At 41.7% G+C, this 14,295-nt stretch overlaps 1 protein-coding gene across 1 annotated transcript in view; it reads left to right on the top strand.

The window, feature by feature from the left end:
- Positions 1-14,295, top strand: part of celsr1a (cadherin EGF LAG seven-pass G-type receptor 1a) — a 144,797-nt gene that overhangs the window by 111,739 nt on the left and 18,763 nt on the right. The window contains exons 15-23 of the mRNA XM_062996463.1: positions 1,545-1,665; positions 2,845-3,028; positions 3,306-3,407; positions 6,726-6,820; positions 7,829-8,038; positions 11,096-11,279; positions 11,365-11,508; positions 11,796-11,976; positions 13,256-13,423. Of these exons, the coding sequence (XP_062852533.1) occupies positions 1,545-1,665; positions 2,845-3,028; positions 3,306-3,407; positions 6,726-6,820; positions 7,829-8,038; positions 11,096-11,279; positions 11,365-11,508; positions 11,796-11,976; positions 13,256-13,423 (1,389 nt within the window). The remainder of the gene's footprint in view (positions 1-1,544; positions 1,666-2,844; positions 3,029-3,305; positions 3,408-6,725; positions 6,821-7,828; positions 8,039-11,095; positions 11,280-11,364; positions 11,509-11,795; positions 11,977-13,255; positions 13,424-14,295) is intronic.

The following is a 14,295-nucleotide window of genomic DNA, read 5'->3' as shown; positions in this document are numbered from 1 at the left end:
ATATCTTTTCATGGGACAACACTATAGAAATGAAACTTGGATATAACTTAGAGTAGTCAGTGTACAACTTGTATAGCAGTGTAGATTTACTGTCTTCTGAAAATAACTCAACACACAGCCATTAATGTCTAAATGGCTGGCAACATAAGTGAGTACACCCCACAGTGAACATGTCCAAATTGTGCCCAAAGTGTCAATATTTTGTGTGACCACCATTATTATCCAGCACTGCCTTAACCCTCCTGGGCATGGAATTCACCAGAGCTGCACAGGTTGCTACTGGAATCCTCTTCCACTCCTCCATGATGACATCACGGAGCTGGTGGATGTTAGACACCTTGAACTCCTCCACCTTCCACTTGAGGATGCGCCACAGGTGCTCAATTGGGTTTAGTCCATCACCTTTACCTTCAGCTTCCTCAGCAAGGCAGTTGTCATCTTGGAGGTTGTGTTTGGGGTCGTTATCCTGTTGGAAAACTGCCATGAGGCCCAGTTTTCGAAGGGAGGGGATCATGCTCTGTTTCAGAATGTCACAGTACATGTTGGAATTCATGTTTCCCTCAATGAACTGCAGCTCCCCAGTGCCAGCAACACTCATGCAGCCCAAGACCATGATGCTACCACCACCATGCTTGACTGTAGGCAAGATACAGTTGTCTTGGTACTTCTCACCAGGGCGCCGCCACACATGCTGGACACCATCTGAGCCAAACAAGTTTATCTTGGTCTCGTCAGACCACAGGGCATTCCAGTAATCCATGTTCTTGGACTGCTTGTCTTCAGCAAACTGTTTGCGGGCTTTCTTGTGCGTCAGCTTCCTTCTGGGATGACGACCATGCAGTTGATGCAGTGTGCGGCGTATGGTCTGAGCACTGACAGGCTGACCTCCCACGTCTTCAACCTCTGCAGCAATGCTGGCAGCACTCATGTGTCTATTTTTTAAAGCCAACCTCTGGATATGACGCCGAACACGTGGACTCAACTTCTTTGGTCGACCCTGGCGAAGCCTGTTCCGAGTGGAACCTGTCCTGGAAAACCGCTGTATGACCTTGGCCACCATGCTGTAGCTCAGTTTCAGGGTGTTAGCAATCTTCTTATAGCCCAGGCCATCTTTGTGGAGAGCAACAATTCTATTTCTCACTTCCTCAGAGAGTTCTTTGCCATGAGGTGCCATGTTGAATATCCAGTGGCCAGTATGAGAGAATTGTACCCAAAACACCAAATTTAACAGCCCTGCTCCCCATTTACACCTGGGACCTTGACACATGACACCAGGGAGGGACAACGACACATTTGGGCACAATTTGGACATGTTCACTGTGGGGTGTACTCACTTATGTTGCAGCTATTTAGACATTAATGGCTGTGTGTTGAGTTATTTTCAGAAGACTGCACTGCTATACAAGCTGTACACTGACTACTCTAAGTTATATCCAAGTTTCATGTCTATAGTGTTGTCCCATGAAAAGATATAATGAAATATTTGCAGAAATGTGAGGGGTGTACTCACTTTTGTGATACACTGTATATCTCTGTTTATTCAGGGTGGAGAAACCATGTGCCAAAGGATGGTGGGGAAGCCCTGTGTGTGGCCCTTGCAACTGTGACACAAGTAAAGGATTCAATTCCGACTGTAACAAGACCACCGGAGAGTGTCGCTGCAAGGTACACACCCTACACAACTCGCTACCAGTAATACACCAGAAGTCCTTAAACTTCAGACTCTAATACAGTCTGCATTGCAGCTTTTATGAGGTCTTTCATTAATACAATTTATTTTGTAATCATGGTCATCAAAATACATGACGCTGAAAATCATAGAGGAAAAAATCAGTTGCTTTATCCTGGTCAAAGTCACGGCAGGTCCGGTTCTACCGGGAAACACTAGGTGCAAGGCAGTACTACCCTGGACAAGGTGCCAGTCTGTTACAGGGCTTAGGTCATCACCCCTCCCTCAGACAAAGCCAATCATGTCTGTGTTTGTTTGTTTATTAGGATTTTAATGTCATGTTTTACACCTTGGTTACATTCATTAAAGGTAGTTACACATTACACCAGGTTCATCAGTTCACAAGGTTATATCAAACACAGTCTTGGACAATTTAGTATCTTCAATTCACCTCACTTGCACGTCTTTGGACTGTGGAAGGAAACCGGAGCACCCGGAGGAAACCCACACAGACACGGGGAGAACATGCAAACCCCACACAGAAATGACCCGAACCGCCCCACCTGGGGATCAAACCCAGGACCTTCTTGCAATCATGTCTGTGTAGACAGCCAGCAGGCTGATAGCACTGCCAAGATTTGAACCGGGATCTCAGCAGTGGTGGGTCAGCATAATAGTTCGCGGTGTCACCTGAGCAACCCTTAAAATCTGATTTGATTTGATTTTCCATGCAGTATTTACTAAATTTAAGTTCTGAAAACTGAATGGAGTTTCACCTGATCTAAATGTAAAATGATCTAAATATATATGGAAACTAAAAATAATCAGAGGTAACTGTAAGAATAAGAACTATAAAGGCCCTGATTCCTCTGAACACTGGGCATTTCCATCAGCCTCATCCATATCTTTCAATTTTATACAATTTAAAAATGTTATATAGAAAATAATCAATATAATTCAGTATCAGTTATTATCAAAATAAACATTTTAAATGAAAATATACTCACAGAACACTATAGTTTATAGTATTGTTGTATTAATGTATTGTTTATTAAGCTCCTTTTTAGCACTTTTAATTTTTTATTTCTAAATGCTTAAAATGTAAAACTGTTGTAAAATCATGTTTAGTTTTGTTATATTTTTTACGATTAGTTAAACCACTGTTCACCTTACAGGAAAATTACTACCAGCCCAAAGACAGTGACACCTGCTACCCATGTGACTGCTTCTCCCTGGGTGCAAGCCTCCGAACCTGCAACCCACAGACGGGCCAGTGCCCATGTAAAGCGGGTGTGATTGGGCGCCAGTGCAATAAATGTGATAACCCATTTGCTGAGGTGACAGAAAGTGGCTGTCAGGGTGAGTACTTATAGCATGGCTATTCCTTTTCTTTAACCTACTCACTCATGTTTATGTAATGTAATATATTTATAGTACTATAGTATTATTTGTCCTAGGATAAATTTTTTCATTATTGTTTTGTTGAATTTAATAAAATCTACACATACAATTCGTTTAGTTTAGTTTACCATTTTGACCTTATGCACTGTAGGTACATTTTATTATATAGCAATAATGCACTGACACTTACTGCACTGCAATGAACAGTCTCATGTGTGAACTGTCTCACCTGCAGTTATTTATGACGGCTGTCCCATGTCATTTGATGCTGGAATCTGGTGGCCAAGGACCCAGTTTGGACGTCCAGTTGCTATAAACTGCCCTAAGGGAACAATTGGTGAGTGCTGCAGAATTACAGTATTCTATTCTACTTTAGGTTGTATTCCAAAAACCATTTGCACTCACACATATCATAGCTCTTTAACAACTAGAATCCAACAACAAAATTTAAATTTAATTGAATTTTCTCCGGTAATGTTTACATTATAAGCCTTATTGCTCACTAATGAGATTTTTGGGCATTGATGGTTCATGTATTTGTATATAAATGGCATATACAGTATATGTAATTACTATAAACAGACATGCACAGTGAAAACACATACAGTGTATCACAAAAGTGAGTACACCCCTCACCTATTTTTGCAAATATTTTATTATATCTTTTCATGGGACAACACTATAGAAATAAAACTTGGATATAACTTAGAGTAGTCAGTGTACAGCTTATATAACAGTATACATTTACTGTCTTCTGAAAATAACTCAACACACAGCCATTAATGTCTAAATAGCTGGCAACATAAGTGAGTACACCCCACAGTGAACATGTCCAAATTGTGCCCAAATGTGTCGTTGTCCCTCCCTGGTGTCATGTGTCAAGGTCCCAGGTGTAAATGGGGAGCAGGGCTGTTAAATTTGGTGTTTCGGGTACAATTCTCTCATACTGGCCACTGGATATTCAACATGGCACCTCATGGCAAAGAACTCCCGGAGGATGTGAGAAATAGAATTGTTGCTCTCCACAAAGATGGCCTGGGCTATAAGAAGATTGCCAACACCCTGAAACTGAGCTACAGCATGGTGGCCAAGGTCATACAGCGGTTTTCCAGGACAGGTTCCACTCGGAACAGGCTTCGCCAGGGTCGACCAAAGAAGTTGAGTCCACGTGATCAGCGTCATATCCAGAGGTTGGCTTTAAAAAATAGACACATGAGTGCTGCCAGCATTGCTGCAGAGGTTAAAGCAGTGGGAGGTCAGCCTGTCAGTGCTCAGACCATACGCCGCACACTGCATCAACTCGGACTGCATGGTCGTCATCCCAGAAGGAAGCTGACGCACAAGAAAGCCCGCAAACAGTTTGCTGAAGACAAGCAGTCCAAGAACATGGATTACTGGAATGCCCTGTGGTCTGACGAGACCAAGATAAACTTGTTTGGCTCCGATGGTGTCCAGCATGTGTGGCGGCGCCCTGGTGAGGAGTACCAAGACAACTGTCTCTTGCCTACAGTCAGGTAGTAGCATCATGGTCTTGGGCTGCATGAGTGTTGCTGGCACTGGGGAGCTGCAGTTCGTTGAGGGAAACATGAATTCCAACATGTACTGTGACATTCTGAAACAGAGCATGATCCCCTCCCTTCGGAAACTGGGCCGCATGGCAGTTTTCCAACATGATAACGACCCCAAATACACCTCCAAGATGACAACTGCCTTGCTGAGGAAACTGAAGGTAAAGGTGATGGACTAAACCCAATTGAGCACCTGTGGGGCCTCCTCAAGTGGAAGGTGGAGGAGTTCAAGGTGTCTAACATCCACCAGCTCCGTGATGTTATCATGGAGGAGTGGAAGAGGATTCCAGTAGCAACCTGTGCAGCTCTGGTGAATTCCATGCCCAAGAGTGTTAAGGCAGTGCTGGATAATAATGGTGGTCACACAAAATATTGACACTTTGGGCACAATTTGGACATGTTCACTGTGGGGTGTACTCACTTATGTTGCCAGCCATTTAGACATTAATGGCTGTGTGTTGAGTTATTTTCAGAAGACAGTAAATCTATACTGTTATATAAGCTGTACACTGACTACTCTAAGTTATATCCAAGTTTCATTTCTATAGTGTTGTCCCATGAAAAGATATAATGAAATATTTGCAGAAATGTGAGGGGTGTACTCACTTTTGTGAGATACTGTATATGCTTTACCTAGTACAGCATAGTAAAGGCCTGGAACGACACAGCAACCATCTGGCAACATCCTAGCAACCACCTTGAATACCATAACAAGCAGCTTGCAGCCTTATCTGGGTATTTTCAGGACATGCCATTACTAGGTCATTATTGTTGTCCTCTGTGAATGTCATCTGATTCACACGTGTCATAAAAAGCAAACATCATCAAAGACTCCATGTTATTAATGTGAAACACCAGTGTGAGTGTTCCTGGGGCACAAAATACTTACTACAGTACTACCATTTTTCCTTTGTGAGGGTGTCAGTGACTGGCTTACAAACCAGGTCTATAAATTATACTTTACATCTAAAAATCATATTTGCTGCAGCGCCCATCACTACAGTGGCAAAATGAATGAACAAGCATAATAAACCTGTATAACAAAATTATTTTCTTACAACTGCCACGGTAAACAGACACAGTTTTAATGGTGTGGGACCTAAGGATTTCAGGTGACGCCCGATTGCGACTCGCAGACAGTCGGTTAGGCCTGTTTTTCTGCTGCCTGGTCTTGGCTCTGGTAGTCATTTACCACTATCTGCCGCTACACTAACGCGGTGGTAAAGCATGTCACCTATGCTGCAAGAAATGCGAGCAGCACCCTCCTGCGAGGGGTGGACACCATCCCGCTTTAAAAGACCAGGCCTTCCCTCAAAAGTGGACCAGTTATCTACAAAAGCAACGTTGTTTTCTGAGCACCATTTAGACATCCAGCGATTCAGCGACAATACCCTGCTGTAGGTTTCACCACTGGGCCGAATCGGTAAGGGGCCAGAGCACACTACTGCCTCGGACATCGACCTAGCTAACTCGCACACCTCTTTAACATTACTCTTAGTAACTTCAGACTGCCGCAAACGAACTATATATTTATACTACTATAAAATCAGCATCATGTGTGGGCAATAACTTCCCTTTGTAACACTTAATCTGTGACTGAAGCCCTGGTGTTCTGGCTAGCTGCATAGATAGTTGTACAGTTAGCTTGGTTGCTGTGGATATAACTGCCTCTGCTCAGACCTCATTCTTTTGTTCAAGTCTTCACACTGGCTTATCCTGGCATTAGATCGCTTTCCTGGCTAACTAAACAAATGTTAACGGGGCCTTGTCTCTGGGGGGATCTGTTGTACACACATAGACAGAACATTGTCTGGAGAGACTAAACAGGCTTAACTTTGCTTAAACTTGCTTTTTCTAGATTGTTCTGTGTGGGGGATCACACAATCATTACTGTCAGCTAAATTTAGATATTTCTTGGATTTTATAGCTGCCCGGTGTCGTTTTTCAGTCTACATATTGGGGTTTTATGACCCACTGCTTGTTGCTCTCTTCAAGACACAAAATGTCCTTATGTGAGGGTCATGACTGTGCTAGAGAACACATAATTTGACTTGTGCTTTTCATTATTTTTGTGTTATTTGCTGTAGGCACTGCTGTGAGACACTGCAGTGATGAGAAAGGCTGGCTTCCACCCGAGCTCTTCAACTGCACCACCGTGACCTTCTCCCAGCTTAAGAAACTGGTACCATATTTACATTCTAATTACTTGCACCTACATTTGTCTACTTAAATCTAGCAATCGAATATGAGTCATACATTACCTGGCCAAAAGTTTTTGGACACATGACCATGAACTTGTTGGACATCCCATTTCAAAAACAAATGGTATTAAAATACAGTGACCACTATGTGATCTTTTAAGCTACACCGATCAGCCATAACATTATGACTACCTTCCTAATATTGTGTTGGCACTGTGTATTCTGACACCTTTCTATCAGAACCAGCATTAACTTATTTAGCAATTTGAGCTACAGTAGCTTGTCTGTTGGATCAGACCACATGGGTCAGCCTTCGCTCCCCACGTGCATCAATGAGCCTATAACCCTGTCATAACCCTGTCGCCGGTTTACCACTGTTCCTTCCTTGGACCGCTTTTGATAGATACTGACCACTGCAGTGGGGGAACACCCCACAAGAGCTGCAGTTTTGGAGATGCTCTGACCCAGTCGTCTATCCATCACAATTTGGCCCTTGTCAAACTCACTCAGATGCTTACGCCCATTTTTCCTGCTTCTAGCACATCAACTTTGAGAGTAAAATGTTCACTTGCCACCTAATATATCTCACCCACTAACAGGTGCCGTGATGAAGAGATAATCAGTGTTATTCATTTCACCTGTCAGTGGTCATAATGTTATGCCCAGTCGGTGTATAACAACAGTCACTCTTTTGAGGGCCAACTAGACATTGCCCTGAGTGTGAGTGTGTTTATGAATGTGTGTGATCAGTGGTGACCTGTCCTGGGCGTTTCCTGCCTTTACTCTAATAAATCAGACCCACTGGGAACCTGACCAGGATAAATCGGTGGTACAACAGACAATAAATAAATGAATGAACCCTAGTGCCTACAAGACGAACATTAAGCTTATTATTATATTATTAAATTATTATTATTATTATTAAATTATCATCATCATTAAAACTTTAGCTGCTTAACCTCATTTTCCTGTCTCGTCTGATCCTGCAGAATGAAGACATGCATCGGAACGAGTCAATACTGGATGGACAGAAGTCAAAAGACATTGCATTTATGCTTCACAATGCTACCAGCCAGACTGAGTCGTTTTACGGTAATGATGTGAAGACGGCCTTTCAGCTGATGTCCCGTGTGCTGCGATACGAGAGCCAACAGCAGGGCTTCGACCTGTCAGCCATGCGCGATGCCAACTTCAACGAGGTGATGCATCTGATGCTTCTTTCCTCTTGTACAACTACTGAACTCACCCTTAGTGCTGTGTTAATGATTCTCTGACACTGTTAACATTAGTGACTCTAAGATGATCATCACTGATTAATCCAGTCTGACCTGTTTCTCTCCCTGAGCCTGAGAAATTGTGTGTACTCAGTTTAAATGAGTCAATTACGTACACGTGACATAAATTAGCTTTAAGTAATCCTTTAATAATCTGACCCAATCAGAACGTGCTGTACAGAAGCTTAATGTACACACCTAAATCTGAATAGAGCCTTGAGATGAATTAGCATTCAGTGTTTCCCAGTGGAAACACTGGACTCTCTGCAACCCTGACCGGGGTATTATAGTTGATATAAATAAAATAAAATGAAACTGATTTATATAAGAGTAAACTTATTATTTCATTTAGAATATATATACAGTGTATCACAAAAGTGAGTACACCCCTGACATTTCTGCAGATATTTAAGTATATCTTTACATGGGACAACACTGACAAAATGACACTTTGACACAATGAAAAGTAGTCTGTGTGCAGCTTATATAACAGTGTAAATTTATTCTTCCCTCAAAATAACTCAATATACAGCCATTAATGTCTAAACCACCGGCAACAAAAGTGAGTACACCCCTAAGAGACTACACCCCTAAATGTCCAAATTGAGCACTGCTTGTCATTTTCCCTCCAAAATGTCATGTGATTTGTTAGTGTTACTAGGTCTCAGGTGTGCATAGGGAGCAGGTGTGTTCAATTTAGTAGTACAGCTCTCACACTCTCTCATACTGGTCACTGAAAGTTCCAACATGGCACCTCATGGCAAAGAACTCTCTGAGGATCCTAAAAGACGAATTGTTGAGCTACATGAAGATGGCCAAGGCTACAAGAAGATTGCCAACACCCTGAAAATGGGCTGCAGCACAGTGGCCAAGATCATCCAGCGTTTTAAAAGAGCAGGGTCCACTCAGAACAGACCTCGCGTTGGTCGTCCAAAGAAGCTGAGTGCACGTGCTCAGCGTCACATCCAACTGCTGTCTTTGAAAGATAGGCGCAGGAGTGCTGTCAGCATTGCTGCAGAGATTGAAAAGGTGGGGGGTCAGCCTGTCAGTGCTCAGACCATACGCCGCACACTACATCAAATTGGTCTGCATGGCTGTCACCTCAGAAGGAAGCCTCTTCTGAAGTCTCTACACAAGAAAGCCTGCAAACAGTTTGCTGAAGACATGTCAACAAAGGACATGGATTACTGGAACCATGTCCTATGGTCTGATGAGACCAAGATTAATTTGTTTGGTTCAGATGGTCTCAAGCATGTGTGGCGGCAATCAGGTGAGGAGTACAAAGATAAGTGTGTCATGCCTACAGTCAAGCATGGTGGTGGGAATGCCATGGTCTGGGGCTGCATGAGTGCAGCAGGTGTTGGGGAGTTACATTTCATTGAGGGACACATGAACTCCAATATGTACTGTGAAATACTGAAGCAGAGCATGATCCCCTCCCTCCGGAAACTGGGTCGCAGGGCAGTGTTCCAGCATGATAATGACCCCAAACACACCTCTAAGATGACCACTGCTTTATTGAAGAGGCTGAGGGTAAAGGTGATGGACTGGCCAAGCATGTCTCCAGACCTAAACCCAATAGAACATCTTTGGGGCATCCTCAAGCGGAAGGTGGAGGAGCGCAAAGTCTCGAATATCCGCCAGCTCCGTGATGTCGTCATGGAGGAGTGGAAAAGCATTCCAGTGGCAACCTGTGAAGCTCTGGTAAACTCCATGCCCAGGAGAGTTAAGGCAGTTCTGGGAAATAATGATGGCCACACAAAATATTGACACTTCAGGAACTTTCACTAAGGGGTGTACTCACTTTTGTTGCCGGTGGTTTAGACATTAATGGCTGTATATTGAGTTATTTTGAGGGAAGAATAAATTTACACTGTTATATAAGCTGCACACAGACTACTTTTCATTGTGTCAAAGTGTCATTTTGTCAGTGTTGTCCCATGAAAAGATATACTTAAATATCTGCAGAAATGTGAGGGGTGTACTCACTTTTGTGATACACTGTATATATATATAGTCCAAAACCCTAACTAGCTTTTATGCACTATAATAGAAAATTATTACCAATTAATTAATTGCAACCTATTCTGCATAATTACCATAAACAGATTAATTGTAACATTAATGTTAGTCTAATCCATAAAATATAAAGACATAACAGAAAGTCAAATGAATCATTTTATTTCGGAACAATAATATCCACTCAGGTGTTGCAGCGGTAAATACTGCTAGCTCACTAAGGCTGAGATCTAGGATTTTTATCTCCAGCTGTGCTATTGGCTACTTGGGCATCTACGTACAGACAAGATACATGGACAATGATTGGCTAGCCTGCAATTACAACCTCTGCTGGCTGATCAATGGCGCCCACACAGAAACAGGGGATAATGGAGATCAGTGCGTGACAGATCTTCATATGAACTCTCCTTGTGCAGGTGAAAAGAAGCGGTCAGCTACTGCACTCTTGTCAAAGGGTGTATGTGTCACGTTTGTCCTTGGTCAGAGTGAAGACCTACAGCAATAGATGCGGAAATACAAATTGGGTTATTGGATATGACTAGTTTAGGAGGAAATTTGGAAAGGAAGGCATAATGTGGTATAATTTCACTAAATTATCAAAACCATAAAACAATTATAGAATCATTGTAGTTACAAGCAGATGATTTGCATTATATCTTACATTCTTTTTAGGTGGGGTATATTTTTTTGGTGTTGTAGTTTTGCTTTTTATACTCAAAGTACATGCTATTTTTAACGTTTACATTTTGGTTTGTTTTACATGTAACTTTTCAGCTTTTTAATACCTACCAAGTTTAGGTTATAAAGTCTGTTTGAAATCAGAATTTAAAATGATGGATTAGATCTTTACATTGTGAGAAAACAGAATGTTTGCTGGCTCATTTACTCATGAACTTAAGTAAAATGTTTTACATTTATTGTAATCTGTAAACGTTTCTAATCTGTCTGTTTGAAATATTACAGAACATTGTAAAGGCAGGCAGTGCCATTCTAGACCCCAGCAATAAGGAGCACTGGGATTACATCCAGAGGACAGAGGGAGGGACGGCACATCTGCTCAGCAACTTTGAAGATTATGCCATGACTGTGGCTCGTAACATGAGGAAGACCTACCTGAAACCTTTCACCATCGTCACACCCAACATGAGTACGACGATGTTTATATATAATTTGAAATGTCTGTATTTGGCTGTTCAGGTTGTGTAATTAACATGATTGTTTTTATCTCACAGTTATGTCTGTGGATTATCTGGACTTTACCGGTCCAGATGCAGCAACGATGCCACATTTCCAGAAAATAAAAGAGGAATATCCCAAAGATCTGAAATCCTCGGTGCTGTTCCCTGAGTTTAATGCCAAATCTATACAGGACAAGGGTAACCAGTCACATGCAGCACACAAATACATTTTACTAAACCTTTACTTTTACCCCTAAAGAATTTAGCTACATTACATTATCTTTGTACTTTTACTTTGCTTATACAATAATGTAGTAAATACTTACTTATGTTGACTTCTATATGTGCTAAATGAAAGGTTTTGGTAAAACTAACCATAGTCCCCCAGTGTAAAGAAAATAAACCAAGTGAAAATTCCTGTTAAATGAGTTTATGTGGTGTAGAATTGTAAATCCCAAACTGACTTTCTATGTTTTCCTCTGCAATTGTTTCAACAGAAGAGCCAGCAACTCAAACCCATCCTACTGAAGAATACCACACTCAAGCTGAGAGGAGGAAGAGGGATATTGAAGCTCTTCCTTCATTACCTGTGGCTGCTGTCATTGTGTACCGCTCTTTAGGGAAGCTACTGCCAGAGAGATATGACCCTGATCGTCGCAGTCTCAGGTACTCTGTCAGGGTTGGTCTGGGTTCCCGTTAAAACTAAGTAACTGATATATTTATTTACACTTAAAATAACTCTACTGAACTCAATTAAATTAAAAGTGAAAAACTAAAACTGAGGTAAACTACTGGTTTAAAGCAAACTAAACTACTGAAATGAGGTGGATCTAGTTGAAACGCTGAACTGCATGAAGTTAAACTGAATTACTTATTAAACTAAATTGGCTGAACTATACTGAAGTAAACTACAGAAGTTCTGAACTAAGCTACTTGACAAATTCAAACTTTTGGACTAAACTAAAAACTAACTGAGCTAATAAACAGAAAATCACTAATTGAAGCATTTTTTTTAAATGTAGCCACTGTTGGGTCCTTGAGCAAGGCCCTTAACCCTATCTGATATATTAACTGATATATATATCTGATATACTGATATACAGTATATATATATATATTAACTGATATATTTATTTACACTTAAAATAACTTTACTGAACTTAATTAAATTAAAAGTGAAAAACTACAACTGTATGGCCCCCCTGGAACTATCTGCTCCAGGGGGGCCATACGATGGCTGACCCTGCGCTCTGACCCCAGCTTGTTTGGAATGTTGGATATGCGAAGAAAGAATTTCATTGTACTGTACATCTGTATATGTATACATGACAAATAACGGATATCTTAATCCATCGCAGGACTTCGGCCTTCCCCCCTCCCTCCCTCAGACACAGCCAATCATGTCTGTAGACACCAGACACAACTGAGATTCAAACCCAGATCTTTATTGTCTTTATTGACCTTGCTTTGTCCACAAGGGAACAATAATACTTAAAGTAAGGGATATGCCACCTATCTGGAGGCATATAATTTATTTTACAGAATTGATTTTATACATTTAACAGGAATAGGGAAGCTCACAACATCTGAACTCGTTAATTATCATCCAATATCAGGGTTCTGATTTCTGTGGCTGTATCACTTCATTGCCCCGCACAGCGTAACACCCCAACCTGTATGAATCAGACTTTAGGCCAGCAGTGGGGTATAAACCCTTCATCACAGTTCGACTCTTCCTAATTACAGCATTCCATTCACATGATCTACATACTTCAACAATGGTTACTTATTACGAACAGAGTATATCCAAATATTTAGGACAGCTGGTGTTCCATGGCTGTTCCTGCTGATAATGAACACTAGGCGCTATTGTAAAGCTGTCTGGTCTGAAGCCAGGCACTGAGGGGTGTACTGAGGGCATCATCATCACTTTGTTTCTCTGCAGGCTGCCCACCCGGCCTGTGATCAACACCCCCATTGTGAGCACTACGGTGCACAGTGAGGAACGACCACTGCCTATGCCTTTAGAGCAACCAATCACACTGGACTACACGCTGCTGGAGACGGAAGAGAGGACCAAACCAGTGTGTGTGTTTTGGAACCACTCTATTGCGTAAGTTGTCCTGCATTGCACCCACACAGATACTCATGCATACCCATGTGCATACTCATATCCCATACTTAAGAATGAAAATTGCATAACCTACAATTTGCTTTGAAATTCAAAATTTAAAGCTTGTTTTAAGCGATTTAACGTTTTTCATTTGCATAGCGTATGAAATATGAGGTGCAATATGCAATATGAGGTGGTCCTAGCCTAGTGTAACAGACTTTTTTCTGTGGTGTAGTATGCTGACACAGTTTGATGTGTGTGTTTACGTATTGAGTGCATTTTGCCTCTTTGGTGATTCCATAATCAATAGAAAAAGTGTGCTTGTAAAATTGTAAAATACACTAGCACACCAGCTGGGCGAACATGAACAACGATTGGCTGTATTTCTGGGTGGGATGAGCCAGACCATGGTTCCTCATAACTGGTGCAATTACGACCTCTGCTGACTGATTGATGGCTCCTGCACAGAGCTGGGGAATAATGCTGATCAGGGTGTGGCTCTCTGTGCGCAAGGCTGATCCGCATATGATCTCGCCTCGTGCAGGTGAAAAGAGGCAGTCGGTACTGCACACGTGTCAGAGGGGGCGTGTGTCAATTGCAAAGCCCCTCAGTCAACAGTGGAGGGTTGTATTGGTAGAGGTGAAACGTAAAAGAGAAAAAAGTGTGCTTTTCTACACAAGTGATCATCTGTGCTGCACCTCAAAAAAAACAAGCTGATAAAGTATTCTGTTCATGATAGTTTGTCTATGTAAAGTTTATTTCTTTTTTTATAAACTCAGCAAAAACGCTAAAGACTAGGTTACACCAGCAGTCAAGATGTCGAAGTCTAAAGCGGCTAAAAACACGACTCGGGTAGCTGAGTTTGGAAAACT

Source organism: Trichomycterus rosablanca, chromosome 1 (assembly GCF_030014385.1).
Source record: "Trichomycterus rosablanca isolate fTriRos1 chromosome 1, fTriRos1.hap1, whole genome shotgun sequence".
NCBI classification, from domain to species: Eukaryota; Metazoa; Chordata; class Actinopteri; order Siluriformes; family Trichomycteridae; genus Trichomycterus; species Trichomycterus rosablanca.
Note: the sequence above shows the minus strand (reverse complement) of the source record. Positions and strands in the feature narration are given on the sequence as shown.